Genomic DNA, 18,794 nt, shown 5'->3' with positions numbered 1-18,794 from the left:
GTAAGGAAGCTCGAATTCAGAAGAAATGTAGATAAAGTAAATTGAGTGCTAACAAAGAACCATTCGTGTCGGAGGAATATATCTATAGCTGTCCATCATATAAAGACTTTCTAACTTCCATGAACCAGAGGGTCCCTCTAAACTAATCTGTGGTCCCCTAACTTCAGTGGTTCTTGTTCCCAAGATATTTGTCGTTTGTGTGTGCCGGTTCTGCCAGTTGGATTCATGAATAGAAAGTTTTAAGATTATCTCCAGATAACATTGCAACTTTCTCTTGGCCTTGGAAGCGAGCCATGACCCCGGGGCCATTTCGTGCTCACCGTAGGTATTCTTCCCTGACAAAACTATTTGGAGCTCGGTTCAGACCAGTTAAAATAATACATCACTGCACGGTGGATTGCTGCTTTAAATACCTTTATTAGAAATGATGTGCAATGTTTTTTCTTCACTGATACTTGAATGAAAATAGAACTACTGTACCTTATTATAATAAATATTACATTACTGCCAATTTATATATGCGAGAGCGAGAAATTGTTCAGGAATACGTATGCCAGGGGGAAATATTGTTCAAAAAATAAATGTTAAGCATTAAAAACATTTTAAAGGCACTTCCCCAAAATACTACTTTGTAGAAGCTTGGGGCTGATTGACAAAACATTTGTTGTTCAAGAAAAATGATAATTGGCAAGTGCTACAAACTGTTGGAAGTGTTGTGGGCTATTGGTCACATATAGGAACCCCCAACCTTCTCTAATAGCAACTCTGTGATCCGATGCATTGTACATTCTTCTGTATTTGATACAATTTTCAAATGCCCAGAAAATTGCAGGGAACCCTTTAGGAATGCCTGGAGAACCCAAGGGGTCCTAGGAACCCTGGCTGAAAAACACTGGGTCACATTATCAGAGACTGCTTAAAATATATCAATGGTGTTCGAAAAACTGATATACAATGGAATATTGTAATACATATTGTTGCCATTTCTGCTTAGGAAAAAAATGCCTGTATTCACAACTTCATTAGGCAAAATGTTGCGCAAATATCTCAGGCAGGTTCGGCTCCTTAAATTTTTTTTTTGTGAATTTGGCTTGTACACCAACAATTAGAATTTGAAGCTCTTTGGAGAAGGGATCTATGATGCTTGTGCATATTGGACAACTTCGTATTAGAAGCAAAATAAACCAATACCAAATATGCTACCATGTTTCTTTTGAAAACTAATAAAACCAAAAGTAGAATCTTTCAATTTTACTGAAAAAAACCCACAGCCATATTATATAAAATCCACTTCAGCCAGATTCTTGGACTTGTTTCAAGGTCTCATTAGGCGTGTGGCCTGACGTACTGTATTTTTCAATCAAGCCACTGAATATGTATATATTATCAATGGTGGTACCAGAAATAGGATACATGTTTCAGTCGTTGAAAAAACTTTTTGATGAAACTAGATGTGCAGTGAGCATGAGGAGATGCTTATATAAAAGTAACGGTAATAGGAAATAGGAAATGGTCTTAAAAAAGAGAAAAAGTACAATACGAATAGTGTAAAGGGGTTAGAAAAAGATGGAAGATCAGAAAGGTACATCCATCCCATAAAGGTTTGTTTCGCTGTGTTTCAAAACTCACCCCAAGCAACTGAGCCCTTACTCTGGGGCCCATGAGGTAGCGGACTTGGTGGGTCGGAGAGGGTTCGTTTGTGTCCAGGGGGTGGGGGAGGAGGTCTCTTCTTGGATAGTGTGGAGCTGCCACTAGGGGTTTGAGGGCTTAAAGGGAGGGTTGTAGGAGGGCCTGGTGAAGCTAGAAAAGCACACAAAAAAATCTTACTGATGCAGGATGAGCAGCACAAAAGGCCTGAATGTACAACTTCAACTCGTCTTTCTTTTTTTTGGAGGTCAGCAAAGTGAAAGCAAATTTGAAAGTTGACATTTACCATTTTATAATAAAAGTTTTTGCATTTCACGGTTCTCAAACGTGTTGTGTGATAACAACTGTACCAAAACGCAAGGCTCTGTCACTAAAAATGTTTTATGAATGCAATACAAACGAAGAATTATAGGCGTAAGTAATGTTGTTATTCTGCAAACACTTTGTAGAGAATACCACAACTGTTAGCAGTTTGTTCAAGAACGTGAAACTGTGGTACCCCACCGTATTTTAGTAGGCTTTGTTTTAAAAAAAATCTAGGAACTAAGAATAGGTAATATTGATCTGTATCGTGTTCAGCTCAAGAATGCCGGGTTTTAAAATCTAGAACAATAAAGCAGTGAAGCAATGAAGTCTTTTGTTTCTTAATACAACGATTTACATATTACATTGCTACATATATGCTTAACACTTACGGTACCCTATGCCATGGCAACTACGTCTTGAGTGGTCACACCAGCGGCCCCATGTTGTAATAGCCAGGGCTCGACAAATGCACTTGGCCCTTCACCTGGGGTGAGTGCATTTTGCCCGCTGTTGAGTGTTACCGGCGGCAGGGTGCGGCGTCTCCCGGCATTTTCCTGCATCTCTCAAACGTCAGATTCACGTGTGAAAATGACGTCACGTAGCGTCCCATTGTCATGGCAACGTGGCAGCAGCCATTTTCACACGAGATGCAGGGGGAGACACTGAAGTTTGAGAGAGAGATGCACCACCCCGCCGCCGGTAAGACTCGATAGCGGGTAAAATGAGGGGGGTAAGAGAGGGAGGGGGGTTACAATAAGACAATTTTTGGGGGAGAGGAGGGCGAATGCCTCTTTTTTTTTTTTCAGGCGAGTGTCGTCTTTCCCCAATTTGTCGAACCCTGGAAATAGCCATGTCATGCCCTTTTACTTGTTTGCTAGGGGAGATCACGTGTGAAGCAGTGAACGCGATCTGAATGGATGAGGAGGGCGATGCTCTTCCATTTGCGTCAGTGTGGTGTCATTGCGATCATGTGATCACTGAGGAGCAATCACATGATGGCTTGCTGCCAGTGGGGCCGTGGCACTCTGGTGCAATGGCTCCTCCGGCACTCAAAGGGTGAATGATAAATGGAGTTCCATAGTACCTAGCAAAGAAAACCCCAACATATCAACATAAATATACATAAATGTTTACCAGATGAGAAATAATACGAATATACACAAACCAAAGCAGCATGTCTCTCACAAGTGCAATGTTGCTGTTCTCCATTTTATATTGGCCCCCTATTCATTATTCTGTGCTTGAGAACATTGTAATCCCATTAAATTGCATGGAGCGGAGCTCTTCAAATCTTGGGAAGATTTCTTCACAGCATAGTTGGAGGTATAGACTTGTGCAATAGTATGTGCTGTATGTACAGTATAACACTAACAACTTTATGTTATATAGCGCTTTTCTCTCAATAGGACTCAAAGCGCGTCACAATTACAGTATAGTGCGCGGTATGCAGCACACAGGATTATTACAGACACAGTCCCTGCCCCGAGTTTACAATTTATGTTTTTGGAGCCTGTACACCTTTACATGTACATCTTTATTTTGTATAGGATCATTCAGGTACACACACTACACAGCAGTAACAATCCCACCATGCGCAGCAGTAATAATCCCACCATGAACAGCAGTAACAATCCCACCATGCGCAGCAGTAATAATCCCAGAATACGCAGCAGTAATAATCATAGCATGCGCAGCAGTAATAATCATAGCATGCGCAGCAGTAATAATCAAAGCATGTGCAGCAGTAATAATCCCACCATGCGCAGCAGTAATAATCCCACCATGCGCAGCAGTAATAATCATAGCATGCGCAGCAGTAATAATCCCACCATGCGCAGCAGTAATAATAGCATGCGCAGCAGTAATAATCATAGCATGCGCAGCAGTAATAATCATAGCATGTGCAGCAGTAATAATCCCACCATGCGCAGCAGTAATAATCATAGCATGCGCAGCAGTAATAATCCCAGCATGCGCAGCAGTAATAATCCCAGCATGCGCAGCAGTAATCATCATAGCATGTGCAGCAGTAATAATCCCGGCATGCGCAGCAGTAATAATCATAGCATGCGCAGCAGTAATAATCCCAGCATGCGCAGCAGTAATAATCATAGCATGCGCAGCAGTAACAATCCCACCATGCGCAGCAGTAACAATCCCAGAATACGCAGCAGTAATAATCATAGCATGCGCAGCAGTAATAATCCCAGCATGCGCAGCAGTAATAATCATAGCATGCGCAGCAGTAATAATCATAGCATGCGCAGCAGTAATAATCATAGCATGCGCAGCAGTAATAATCATAGCATGCGCAGCAGTAATAATCATAGCATGCGCAGCAGTAATAATCATAGCATGCGCAGCAGTAATAATCCCGGCATGCGCAGCAGTAATAATCCCACCATGCGCAGCAGTAACAATCCCACCATGCACAGCAGTAACAATCCCACCATGCGCAGCAGTAATAATCCCAGAATACGCAGCAGTAATAATCATAGCATGCGCAGCAGTAATAATCATAGCATGCTCAGCAGTAATAATCCCAGCATGCGCAGCAGTAATAATCATAGCATGCGCAGCAGTAATAATCATAGCATGCGCAGCAGTAATAATCATAGCATGCGCAGCAGTAATAATCATAGCATGCGCAGCAGTAATAATCATAGCATGCGCAGCAGTAATAATCCCGGCATGCGCAGCAGTAATAATCCCAGCATGCGCAGCAGTAACAATCCCACCATGCGCAGCAGTAATAATCCCAGCATGCGCAGCAGTAATAATCCCAGCATGCGCAGCAGTAATAATCATAGCATGCGCAGCAGTAATAATCCCAGCATGCGCAGCAGTAATAATCCCACCATGCGCAGCAGTAACAATCCCAGCATGCGCAGCAGTAATAATCCCAGCATGCGCAGCAGTAATAATCATAGCATGCGCAGCAGTAATAATCATAGCATGCGCAGCAGTAATAATCATAGCATGCGCAGCAGTAATAATCATAGCATGCGCAGCAGTAATAATCATAGCATGCGCAGCAGTAATAATCATAGCATGCGCAGCAGTAATAATCATAGCATGCGCAGCAGTAACAATCCCAGCATGCGCAGCAGTAATAATCATAGCATGCGCAGCAGTAATAATCCCAGCATGCGCAGCAGTAATAATCATAGCATGCGCAGCAGTAATAATCCCAGCATGCGCAGCAGTAATAATCATAGCATGCGCAGCAGTAACAATCCCAGCATGCGCAGCAGTAATAATCATAGCATGCGCAGGAGTAATAATCATAGCATGCGCAGCAGTAATAATCCCAGCATGCGCAGCAGTAATAATCATAGCATGCGCAGGAGTAATAATCATAGCATGCGCAGCAGTAATAATCATAGCATGCGCAGCAGTAACAATCCCAGCATGCGCAGCAGTAATAATCATAGCATGCGCAGCAGTAATAATCATAGCATGCGCAGCAGTAATAATCATAGCATGCGCAGCAGTAATAATCCCAGCATGCGCAGCAGTAATAATCCCAGCATGCGCAGCAGTAATAATCCCAGCATGCGCAGCAGTAATAATCATAGCATGCGCAGCAGTAATAATCATAGCATGCGCAGCAGTAATAATCATAGCATGCGCAGCAGTAATAATCATAGCATGCGCAGCAGTAATAATCATAGCATGCGCAGCAGTAATAATCATAGCATGCGCAGCAGTAATAATCCCAGCATGCACAGGAGTAATAATCATAGCATGCGCAGCAGTAATAATCATAGCATGCGCAGCAGTAATAATCATAGCATGTGCAGCAGTAATAATCATAGCATGCGCAGCAGTAATAATCATAGCATGTGCAGCAGTAATAATCATAGCATGCACAGCAGTAATAATCCCAGCATGCGCAGCAGTAATAATCCCAGCATGCGCAGCAGTAATAATCATAGCATGCGCAGCAGTAATAATCATAGCATGTGCAGCAGTAATAATCATAGCATGTGCAGCAGTAATAATCATAGCATGCGCAGCAGTAATAATCATAGCATGCGCAGCAGTAATAATCATAGCATGCGCAGCAGTAATAATCCCGGCATGCGCAGCAGTAATAATCCCAGCATGCGTAGCAGTAATAATCATAGCATGCGCAGCAGTAATAATCATAGCATGTGCAGCAGTAATAATCATAGCATGTGCAGCAGTAATAATCCCGGCATGCGCAGCAGTAATAATCATAGCATGCGCAGCAGTAATAATCATAGCATGCGCAGCAGTAATAATCATAGCATGCGCAGCAGTAATAATCCCGGAATGCGCAGCAGTAATAATCATAGCATGCGCAGCAGTAATAATCCCAGCATGCGCAGCAGTAATAATCATAGCATGCGCAGCAGTAATAATCATAGCATGCGCAGCAGTAATAACTTCAACAAAATAATAACACATAATGGGGCCACACGTAAAGGTAAACATTAGGAAAAGGAGCCCGTACCCCAGAGAGTTTACAATCAAAGTGATACAGATGTACAGGGTCTGCCAAGATGGAGGAGGGGGGTTCATAATACTGATTGGGACCCCCCACTGCATTAATCCTTTGGTGTCGTGACCGCACATATCAGCCGCACCAAAGACACTTAGGCTATGGCCCCGCTACACGCGCGCCTGCGAGGTTGGCGGCGCGTGCAGCCGAATTCCCCGGTCTGCAGAGAGTTGCAGGGGGAAAGACGGGGGGAGAGGGGGAGGGGTGGACCCGTGACAGGCTCCGTCGTTAGTCCTGATCTCAATTCTCTTGAGAGCAGGAGAAACTGTCGGCGCAGCATGGCGGCCCCCCCTCACAGCGGGCCCAGGTCTCATTGTGGGGCGGCTCGTCTCTGCAACATCCGCCACAGCAGGCGCTGCAGTAGCCAGCGGGGACCTGGCCGTATGCTTGCTAAATCTGTATGCAAGGTAAACCTACATAGACAGTAGGATGGACTGAATTAATGGAATTCAATCATTGGCATTTGTATTGTTTGTCAAGCAGTGGGAGTTTACATGCGATAGTGCTCGGATCAGCACTATCGCAGTTCAATGACTAATACCCATGTCCATAATGATAAAGACCTCCGCTATTGTCATACACATGTATCCATATGTACTGTAAGACTATCCATATATCAAGAGCCAGAACAAAGTTTACTGCAACCTAATGCATACATTCGCCGCAACCATTACTGTAACCTGCAATTTACAGACTTTAGCCCTCATGGATGGGGTGGGGAGGAACAATCTACTTTTTATATGTTGATGTTAGAGTCGAGAAATCCAAGCAGCAATCCTCGCTTCAGCATTGGGTCAGTCAGAACTGATGCTAGAAAACATGAAAATTGACAGATTCCCGGTGCAATTATCACTACATATCCCTGAGCAGACAGTCAATTAATGGAACAATTTGTATAGCCCTAATAGTTATGCAAATGGCAACATAAAAGCAACCTGACAAGAACCTCTAACGTTTGTCGCAGTATTTTTTGCCTGTGAAATGTATAGAATAGGAGTGGCCAACTATAGTCCTCAAGGGCCACCAACAGGCCAGGTTTTAAGGCTATCCCGGCATCAGCACTGGTGGCTCAATTAGAACGAGCCACCTGTGCTGAAACTAGGATATCCCTGGCCTGTTGGTGGCTCTTGAGGACTGGAGTTGGCTATCCCTGGTATAGAAGATTGAGAATTCAATGTCATAGAGCTAGTCGGTCATTTAGGTAAAGTAACCTCACTCTCCCTAGGCATTGGTGTGCTTCCCTGAATTCATTGCTGCCAGCTCTACACATCGATCTCACGTTTTGAGAAAACAACATAGGGAACAAAAGCGGTCATTAAGAACAAATGGATTCAAGAGAGAAAACTCTCTAGAGCTCCAAGATGGTGTTAAATGTGTGTATCAACTGAAAATGGTAGTTAGTGCACTCAAAATGACAAAGCCATATCATTTTCACAATTGAATACCGTTTTCATCTGATAGCTTGAAAGCAATAACGACAAGGGATAATAAATGCACATCCAAGCAAAGTTAAAAGTGGAAAAATAACATAGTTACGTACTTTATTTGCAGGCCTAAAAGTAGTACGAAAGTAGTGTCTCAAGACTGCATTAAAGGAGCAGTTAAAAACGGAAGTGTGCAGTGGGGAAGAAGTGAAAGGGACGGTTACCTTGCTGCCCGACTGGCTTCATAACCACGCTTTCAAACAACAACAACTTTAGCAACAACAAATAAAAGCATTTGCAGAAGATGTTGACCATTTATACACCTGTGAATCCACCAAGTCTGCTCATTTTCCTTAGTCTCCGTTCAAGATTAGACCATTCTTGCTTACTGCCACTACGAGGTTTGTCTGTGAATCTGTTCAGTAAAGTATTTTTTTATATTTTCCATTTAAAGCAGTAGGCCCCATTTTTGTTTGCAATGTACCTGAACCTAGGAGTCGCCTAGATCGGTGGTGCCTCGGCCTCCCGAGAGAAATAGTTCTGTCTCAGCAACCACAAGATCCCCAGAGATTGGGTGACCAGGGATAGTCTCTAAAGCAGCGGTGTCCAATGCGTTTGCCACTAGCCACATGTGGTGAATAGGCAACTGCATTGTGGCGAATGGGGGTACAGGCAGGGAGGGGGGAGAGCCAGGACATCTGCCCGGTGGCTGCACCTTAATTTACAGCACGACCCTGCGCGCCAGAAGTTAGTCGTGCTTCCGCACGGGCCGTGTGGTTGCCATGTGACACCGGAGTCCTCCCCACAGGTAAGGTGTAGGGAGTTATGTGTATTGGGGGGGGGGGGGGTATGTGTATTTGGGGTGTGTAGTGTTATGCGTATTTGGGGTGTATGGGGGGGGGTTATGCATAGTTGAGGTGTGTGCTGGGGTCATGTGTATTTGGGGGTGGGGTAGCTGGGTCATATGTATTTGGGGTGTGGGGGATCATTATGTGTATTTCACACCTTGGAAGGATTATTAAGAATTTGATCGGTTCCACTACAATACAAGTTTACTATCTAAAGACCGCCATCCATAAGGCTTCCACCCCCTGAGGGCTTACATAAAGGGCTCCCATCAGAGAGAGATGGATCTCTGATACATCTGTTTTATCTGAACACATTTGTGAGTGATCTTGACACAGACACATTTTTGAATATCTGACATTTTATTACCATCTGCACTATTATCTGCATTTTTTTCTTATTTTTCACATACCATGTTGAGAACTGCAGCGCTCCCCTTACCTGGAAGACAACGCGAGACTCTATTGGACCTGGACAGTCCATTAAAAGGGTGTATTTCACATTTTATATCACATTGATCACGTTTGGGTGTAGGTTATATATTAACTTTTATATATATATATATATATATATATATATATATATATATATATATATATATATATATATATACATTTTTCATATATAGGTTTACACTTTTATTGGTTATCTTCACCATTAAGTCACTTTATAGTTAGAAGCGCCCGGTTCAATTTTTTTGTTTGCTGTTGGTGAATTAACAGAAGATACCAATAGAAGGGATATTGTTCTCTAGCCATTCTACTGAGACTGAATTATCAGTATAGTCAATTTATCCGCTAATTCTCAAGTGCCTCTTTAATATATAGTTTTTTGAACACTAAATTACACAATTGTTTGATATTCCTTTCCCCAGTTTTTCTTTGCGCCTAGGTCATCTACGCCAATCTCTCTATTTCGACTCTGGTGGGGTCGTGAACCTAAATGGCAGCATTTTGAAATAGGGCATGGTAGTATTGGTTGCACCTCCTCTGTTATATATTGTGTCGATAATCCAATTTTGATTGCGCTTATTGTTCTTTACACACACACACACACACACACACACACACACACACACACACACACACACACACACACACACACACACACACACACACACACACACACACACACACACACACACACACACACACACACACACACTGTTCGACAATTCATTATAACTACACGCCCTGATTGGGTTAACGCGGGGAAGAGGGCCGGCAGGCAGTGCTGGGTTAGCCCCCTTTCCCCGATCTCCTTCCCTCCCTGCCCTGGGGTGTCCGCCACCTGGGATGCGGGAGATGGGGGGAGGGTTGTGTTGCGCGGCTGTGCACGTGGGTGGGGTGGTTGTGGTTCCCGCTCCCATGCGGCCCTTTCCCGTGTGCTGCCCGCTCCCATAAGCTCCCCTCCCGTGTGCTGCCCCCTCCCGCGTGCTGCCCTTTCCCGTGTGCTGCCTCCTCCCGTGTGCTGCCCCCTCCCGTGTGCTGCCCCCTCCCGTGTGCTGCCCCCTCCCGTGTGCTGCCCCCTCCCGTGTGCTGCCTCCTCCCGTGTGCTGCCCCCCTCCCGTTTGGCCCGCTCCAGTGGTTGCACGGGGTGGGAGGCTTCCCCCGTCCCCCTCCACAAACGCGACCAAGAGCCGGGAGCAAGATGGCCGACACTGCTCCGTGAGGGAGGTTGAGGTGCCTGTGTTCCTCCGGAGCTGACACCGGCTCAGGGGAACCCCGAGGAGAGGCATCATCTGCTCCGGAGATACGGGGTGAGCGATGTCATCAGCCCACCAACATTTAAAGCACGTGTGTGTGTGTGTGGCTACCCAGTCAGTCAGTCACCTACCCACCCAGTCAGTCACCTACCCACCCAGTCAGTCACCTACCCACCCAGTTAGTCACCTACCCACCCAGTCAGTCACCTACCCACCCAGTCAGTCACCTACCCACCCAGTCAGTCACCTACCCACCCAGTCAGTCACCTACCCACCCAGTCAGTCACCTACCCACCCAGTCAGTCACCTACCCACCCAGTCAGTCACCTACCCAGTCAGTCACCTACCCACCCAGTCAGTCACCTTCCCACCCACCCAGTCAGTCACCTTCCCACCCACCCAGTCAGTCACCTTCCCACCCACCCAGTCAGTCACCTACCCACCCACCCAGTCAGTCAGTCACCTACCCACCCAGTCAGTCAGTCACCTACCCACCCACCCAGTCAGTCACCTACCCACCCACCCAGTCAGTCACCTACCCAGTCAGTCAGTCAGCCAGTCAGTCACCTACCCACCCAGTCAGTCACCTACCCACCCAGTCAGTCACCTACCCACCCAGTCAGTCACCTACCCACCCAGTCAGTCACCTACCCACCCAGTCAGTCACCTACCCAGTCAGTCACCTACCCACCCAGTCAGTCACCTTCCCACCCACCCAGTCAGTCACCTTCCCACCCACCCAGTCAGTCACCTTCCCACCCACCCAGTCAGTCACCTTCCCACCCACCCAGTCAGTCACCTACCCACCCACCCAGTCAGTCAGTCACCTACCCACCCAGTCAGTCAGTCACCTACCCACCCACCCAGTCAGTCACCTACCCACCCACCCAGTCAGTCACCTACCCAGTCAGTCAGTCAGTCAGTCAGTCACCTACCCAGTCAGTCACCTACCCAGTCAGTCAGTCAGTCAGTCACCTACCCAGTCAGTCAGTCAGTCACCTACCCAGTCAGTCAGTCACCTACCCCGTCAGTCAGTCACCTACCCAGTCAGTCAGTCACCTACCCAGTCAGTCAGTCACCTACCCACCCAGTCAGTCAGTCACCTTCCCACCCACCCAGTCAGTCACCTACCCAGCCCACCCACCCACCCAGTCAGTCAGTCAGTCAGTCAGCTACCCAGTCAGTCAGCTACCCAGTCAGTCAGTCTCCCTCTCTCCCCCACTCTCCCCCACTCTCTCCCTCTCCCTCCCTCCCACTCTCTCCCTTTCCCCCACTCTCTAAGTTACTCTCTACCTTTCCCCCACTCTCTACCTTACAAAAACCAATAAATTAAACAAAAAACATGTGTAATGATGTGTGCATCACTGTAAGATATATTGTTATCAATGTCCCACTATAATAAATACTATAACTACAATGACTAAAATAGTCTAAAATCGAAAACAAGATACCAAGTATGGTCACACCAATCTATTCCTAAATAGAGTGACCAATGGGCTTTTAGTATATATGCCCAATGAGACAACATGTAATTGACAAGAGTATGCCCAACCGGAGCCAACATTCATACTGTGCTCCTTAAGCAAACTCTGTCCTAAAAACAGCTTGTAACCAACAGGACATATTTACACGACATGTCACATATTTAGAAGTCTCATATACACCATATAGTATCTATGATCTCGAAGCGGGACATGGAACAAACTTGATGCACACACCAACACCCTAGGGTGATAAAGTGAAAATGACAATACAAGGGCACATATAGAAATAACACATGCAGACGTAATGCAGAAATATCACAAAATGAACATTGACACGAAAAGACACATAATAAACAATTGCTCATCAGCACAAAATGTCATAGTCCTGACTTCATTCATAGAAAACATCCCAATGAAAAATCTTCGTTTAGGCCAAAGGGGGCCACAGTTTTTAATTCAAAGATGTGCCTCGCTTCGCTTTGCAATAAAAGTCTGTTTCTATCACCCCCTCGTGCGAGCGCTCGGACCTGAGAGATAGGCATGCACCTGAACGTTGCCAGTGAATGTTTAAAGTCCCTAAAATGTTTGGCAACAGGGAGACATTTGAACTCCAAATCTTTGGCGTCTGTAGATAATGCTTTACGGATTGTTGAACGATGGATGGCTATGCGTTCTTTAAGCATTCGCACTGTCTTCCCAATATAGAGTAAACCACATGGACATTTAATCAAATATATAACAAATTTTGATTCACAATTCAGATGTTGGTGAATTTTGATTTTGGTCCCATTATGTGGATGGCAATAGAAAGACCCCACCTGCATATATTGGCAATTTGTGCAACCCTTACACCTGTAGGCCCCAGGTTTTTGGGTTAACCAAGTTTTGTCCTTGCTATATTTGTCAGTTGGATCTGCTTGCGTGATCATGTCCCCAATTGACGGACCACGGCGAAAACAAAACAAGGGGGGTTCACGGAAAAAATTTCCTATTTTGTCATCATTGGCTAAGACATGCCAGTTGTCTCTAATGCCACGTTGTATGCATGGGGACGCAGTGCTAAATGTGCTTATAACATTAAATCTTGAGCTGTTTGATTGCTCGCCCAGTTCGGTGTTGGTACGATCTGAATTCTCCCATCTGATCACACGATCCAGTGCATCTTTAACGTCGACCGGACTATAGCCTCGCTCTAGGAACCTGTTAGCCATGTTGATAAGCGCAGGTTCCAACTCATTATGATCACTGGTGATCCGCTTCACCCGTAGTAGTTGTGAATACGGAAGCCCCTTTTTCAACGGGGCCGGGTGGTGGCTTGTGGCATAAAGCAATGTGTTTTTGTCAGTTACTTTCTGGTATAGCCTTGTGGCCAATTTTTCGCCTGCTTTGTATACCATTGTATCCAAGAATGGAATTTCAAGTTCACTGTAACACAGCGTAAAACGTATCTTTGATGGAATATCGTTAAGTCGGTTCACAAAGTCCTGCAATTCCTCAGAAGAGCCACTCCAAACAATAAAAATATCATCAATGTAGCGTAAAAACTTTCTGATGTAGTGTGCATTGGGCGCATCGCATAAGATGTGGGTTTGCTCATACATGTCCATGTAAAGGTTCGCATATGATGGAGCCATGTTTGAGCCCATGGCTGTCCCACTGAGCTGGAGATAGTATGCATTTTCAAACCTAATTTTTTTTTATTTAGGATGACTTCTATCAGGAGTAGTAAAAATTCAGATGGAGGTCCAGTCTGCAAAGTACTCGTTATCAACTTTCTCCTGATAGCCTCCAACCCCTCTTTGTGCGGAATATTCGTATAGGGGCTTGCTACATCGAGGGTAGCCAATATGCACCCAGCTGGATTAAATGCTAGATCATTAATATGCTCCATGAAGTTGGTAGTATCTTTGACAAAAGTGGCCATACCCGCCACCAACGGTTGTAGATAAAAATCAACATATTGTGAAATCGGATGGCATAGTGATGTCGGAGCCGAGATGATTGGTCGACCTGGTGGGTGTGTTGTAGATTTGTGAATCTTAGGGATCGTATACATGACAGGTACTTTTGGATGCTGTTGCGTAAGGAAACCGCCAGTGTCTTCCGAGATCCACCCATTGGATATACCCATTTGGATTATGGCATCAATTTCCCCTTTGTACGCCACAGTGGGATCCCTGCCCAACTGTTTGTACGTTTCAGTGTCTCCCAGTTGGCGCAACACCTCTTCTCTGTAATAGAGGTAATCCAAAATGACGATTCCGCCGCCTTTGTCGGCGGCCCGGATGATGATATTCTTGTTGTTCCTCAAAGACTTTACCGCCAATCTTTCGTCATTCGTCATATTGAAGAAGCTGGTCTTTTGTGTCTTAATCTTGCTTCTTGTGGCTTTACCTAAAAGGTTCATAAATGTTGCAATACTGGGATTAGACACCTGTGGATCAAACGTACTGCGTGGCCTGAATTTGGATCTCGCGTATTCAGGTGCTTGGTTGGCTTCTGATTTTGAAAAGAAGTCCTTGAGTTTGAGGTGTCTATTAAAAGAGGTCCACTTCCCACTTAAACGGGTCTTGCTTATATGTTGGCACAAAGCCAAGACCTTTATGTAAAACATTTAGCTCCGCCGACGAGAGGGTGTGTTTGGAAAGATTAAAAATTACCTTTTCCTGGGCTGTTGTTTTGGACCTCTCCCCCTGTTTGGGTAGCGCTCCGGATATCGTCGTCTTTCGGCCTCCTCGCCTGATTTTTTCCGGACTCCAATCTGGTAAATTCTACTTTATATATATATATATATAATATATATATATATATATATATATATATATATATGTAGCGGTCATGTAAAATGCCTACAGTCATCTCTCCTGCTGGCAGCAAGGCCTGGTAAGTGTGGGCATGCCAGCAGTAATCATGGAGGTTTTCCCTCACACCCTGGTGGGGTGCCCTGTGTATGGATGGGACTGGTCACATGCTCTGACTCCATGGTTAGTGATGTCAGAGGTGTGTCAGCCTCAGAAGTTACATAAGGCACAGCACTGTGTTCTAAAGTTAGTTCTACCTGAAGTCTGAGTTGAGGAAGGAGTTCGGCTAAGAGGAGTAGTTTAAGTTCTGCTAGAGTGTCAGTTATGTTATAGTAACTCCATGGGAGACTGTGTCCAGGGACCTGGCACAGGGCAGTGATTCCTGCGGGAATAGTGAATCCCTGATTTAGGTGACATACCTATCAAAGGGGAGCACGGGCGAGATGATCGGCTAAATACACCCCATTGTGGAGGACAGCGGACGGCGAAGCGCTGGAGGGGCCGCGCCAGGCCCAAAGCGCACGTGGAGGGACGGCATCACTTCCGGCAACGACGGCGGAGCAACCGGATGTCGTCATAGAGGAAGAGATCCCGCATGGGGGTCCCACGCAAGATGGTGACGTTTCCGGTTCCGGGGAGGACGTCACTTCCGGTGGCGACGGCGGAACCCATGAAGAAAAAGCAGCGACGCTTCGGCGATCGGGGGAAGGTCCCCGATCACTTACAAGGCCCAGAAATTGGAGAGACGATCTCAGGACTGAGGAGGGTGAGACATCATCCTTGGACCAGTCTACGGACAGCCAGGAGCGGGTCGTAACCCCGTGGGGTCCCGTTCCGTGCCCCTATGCCCAAACCCCCGCCATAGTTAACACCCCTACCCCCATCCCACGGTCACCGGGTTCACCGCCTAGCCTGGAGTACGTGGACAATTCACAAGGGAGAGAGGGAAGACGGACTGGGGAAAGGCAGCGCAGTGGCGCTACGGAGGGCGATTCAAGGGGAGGGGGAGAATTGAGAGTGGCAACTACAGCACCCCAACCCGTAGTAAAGGCCTCGGGGTCGTTTAGGTGGTCCGTACCGCGATCTGAGAGGTCATCAGGGGTATTTTCCATGGACGATGACAGGGACTCAGGAGGGTCAAACAGATTCCGGGAGAACCGGTGGTGGGCCCCATTATTTGAAGGGTACTCGGCCTGAAGGGACCGCACTCGGTTCGTCATCCGGCGAGAGGATGTAGTGGATTATTGGTGGGCGGTGGGAGTTTACCCCAGAACAGAGGGACAGAGAGCTGCAGGAGCGATGGCTGCAGATTGAGAATAGGGAAATAGAGCCTATGGGTCCTAGCATACTATCAGACCCCGTGGATCCTGATGAGCCCCTATCATGGGTGTTGCCTGGGAGGGCAGGTAAGGCTGACCTGACTAGAATTAGTAGGGCCGAGAGAACCATAATGGCTCGGTATAAATCTTCCCACGGGTTGGAGTACCCGTATGTCCCTGAGCCTCTCATGGATGAGATAGAGGACAACCGGGATAGGTGGCTTAGGGAGGCCATAGAAATGCACCTAGTGGGGAGAGGGAGTTCCGTGATAGGAAAGAAGGCCGAGGAACGGATAGAACATTTAATCCGCATATGGGCCATTGGGAGAAATATCTATAAACACAGAGTAACATATAGACCAGAGAGGGGATTACCCAGGCATTTCTCAGTAACAGTTCTGGATATGGGGGGTAGAGAAGTAAAGAAACCGGACCCCTATCACTATTTTTAGGTGGTACTGCGCATTACGCGGGTCCGTGGCTGCTGGTCGGGGCGGGCTTGGCGGATGACTGTATTCATGTATACTGTATTTGAATCGTGTGATGTTGATTATGTTTTCTGTTACAGTGCTTCCTGGAAAGAGGTATACAAATTTAGGTCCCAGCGAGGACGATGGGATTCACCAGGGGGAGAATGTAGCGGTCATGTAAAATGCCTACAGTCATCTCTCCTGACGAAGCGCAAGATCGCGCGAAACGCGTTGAGGGGTTGCATAGAATATAGGGTACACACTCGGTCTTGGAGAGTGGTACCGGTAGCCCACAGGGTTTCATTCATTTTGAATATCCAGCCAGAGCCAGCACTTCCCAAATAGCGATCTCGCGAGAGAGCCTAGCCTTGGACTTCCTCTTCCGGGTTGTAGCAGGGTAACGACTCGCAGTAAGGCACTGCCGAGGGAGGCAGTGTTAGTGAGGACTGGCTTGGGAACCCCACGGGCGATGCAGCTTTACTGATTGTAAGTTTTAGATGTTATTTTACCCAATAAAGTGATTTTGTCTAATACCACCTTTTTCTCTCTGCGCTCCAACCCCCCCTTTTTTTGTTACTTTCTGATCAGAGAAACCCCTGTGTGTGAGAGTCCAATGATTACACAGGAGGTTGCACCACCGAGGAGTTCCTCGTCAGGATCATCCCCATGCAGACGCAGGGACCCTGGTGAGGTGGAGGCGCTGCACTGGAACTAGGTGAGACTCAGCACACTACCTCAGCTGCCTGTCTGGACGGGTCCTCCCCACACACCATCATGCGGGAGACTCAGGAGTCCTGTAGCCAACAGGTGCACCACCCGACACTACCACACTGTAATGGGGGCCGGTTAGACCACAGGGGCCAATGTGAGATTGGGTGGGTCAGGCCGGGCCAGAAATACCGTTACATATATATAATCAAAAAATAAATAGATGATACCGTTCTGTGGCTAACGAAATGCTTTTATTTGTGCGAGCTTTCGAGATACACTGATCTCTTATTCCGGCGATGTTACAATGAATGAAGCAAGCAAAAGGTATACAGGCATACCCCGCATTAGCGTACGCAATGGGACCGGAGCATGTATGTAAAGCGAAAATGTACTTAAAGTGAAGCACTACCTTTTATCCACTTATCGATGCATGTACTGTACTGCAATCGTCATATACGTGCATAACTGATGTAAATAACGCATGTGTAACAGGCTCTATAGTCTCCCCGCATGCGCACAGCTTCGGTACAGGTAGGGAACCGGTATTGCTGTTCAGGACGTGCTGACAGGCGCATGCGCGAGCTACCGTTTGCCTATTGGGCGATATGTCCTTACTCGCGAGTGTACTTAAAGTGAGTGTCCTTAAAGCGGGGTATGCCTGTACTTAAAAACAGTGAAAAGAAAATAAGGTGCGCAACTACTGGTAAAATAACGTGATAAAATGTGATTAGATAAAATAACGTGACCTTAATTTGAGCGTCTGCAGCTGCGATGGAGGGGGGGCTCAGGGACCCCCTAAGCTAACAGATAAAAACAGAAAAGACACAGCGCACAACGCTCATAGTGCATTAAATGATATATTAGCATATACAATAAGGTAAGGTGAGTAATGTGCGTACATCAAAATAATTGAACAAATGCAGTTAGGGATAATGTTACCCAACGCCTCAGGAAACCGGAACAAGTGTCCTCACAGGGGTTTTGGCGCTGGTACCTCGGATGCAGGATCCCAGTAGTTGAAAGGTAAGTAAAGAGTCTCTACACAGTTCTTTTACCCACAGGGCACGAGTCCAACGTCTGCTGCTGCCGCATGCAGTTGTTTGCCAGTCCACAGCTCCACGCCGGCTGGATTCTCTCCCTCCCCTCCGTGCACAGCACTTCCGGGTCAATGACGTCACCGCGGGGGAGATGGCTGGTATTAGCGCCGTGTAGACTCGATCAGCTCGCGTAATGGGGTGATGGTTAGAGGTAGAGGTTAGGATTGCAGTTCTTGACCAGTCATCCAACGCGTTTCGAAACCCGTAGGTTTCTTCTTCAGGGAATAAAATAAAGTGGTTCCGGATGGATTCTAAATACTACACAAACGTGCCTCATTGGCTGAGCTATCTACACTAACAGCCAATGGGGAAGTAGTGGAGGCGGGTCAAAAGGTCCCGGTTTCGCGCGTCACTGATTGTCAATAGCAACAGAACATAAACATACAAAAAACTTTATTAACAACGACAAATCAAAACAAGCGCGATTGATGGTAGCTAAAATACAAAGAAACAGTG

At 46.4% G+C, this 18,794-nt stretch overlaps 1 protein-coding gene across 3 annotated transcripts in view; it reads right to left on the bottom strand.

The window, feature by feature from the left end:
* The window catches only part of ASAP1 (ArfGAP with SH3 domain, ankyrin repeat and PH domain 1), a 365,433-nt gene that overhangs the window by 9,699 nt on the left and 336,940 nt on the right, over nt 1-18,794 (bottom strand). For 2 of the 3 annotated variants that reach the window (XM_075582010.1, XM_075582011.1), the window contains one exon: nt 1,630-1,800. The exons of the other annotated variant lie outside the window; for it this stretch is intronic. In XM_075582010.1, coding sequence (XP_075438125.1) covers nt 1,630-1,800 — 171 coding nt within the window. The remainder of the gene's footprint in view (nt 1-1,629; nt 1,801-18,794) is intronic. 3 annotated transcript variants of the gene reach the window in all.

This window comes from Ascaphus truei, chromosome 2 (genome assembly GCF_040206685.1).
Source record: "Ascaphus truei isolate aAscTru1 chromosome 2, aAscTru1.hap1, whole genome shotgun sequence".
NCBI classification, from domain to species: domain Eukaryota; kingdom Metazoa; phylum Chordata; class Amphibia; order Anura; family Ascaphidae; genus Ascaphus; species Ascaphus truei.
Note: the sequence above shows the minus strand (reverse complement) of the source record. Positions and strands in the feature narration are given on the sequence as shown.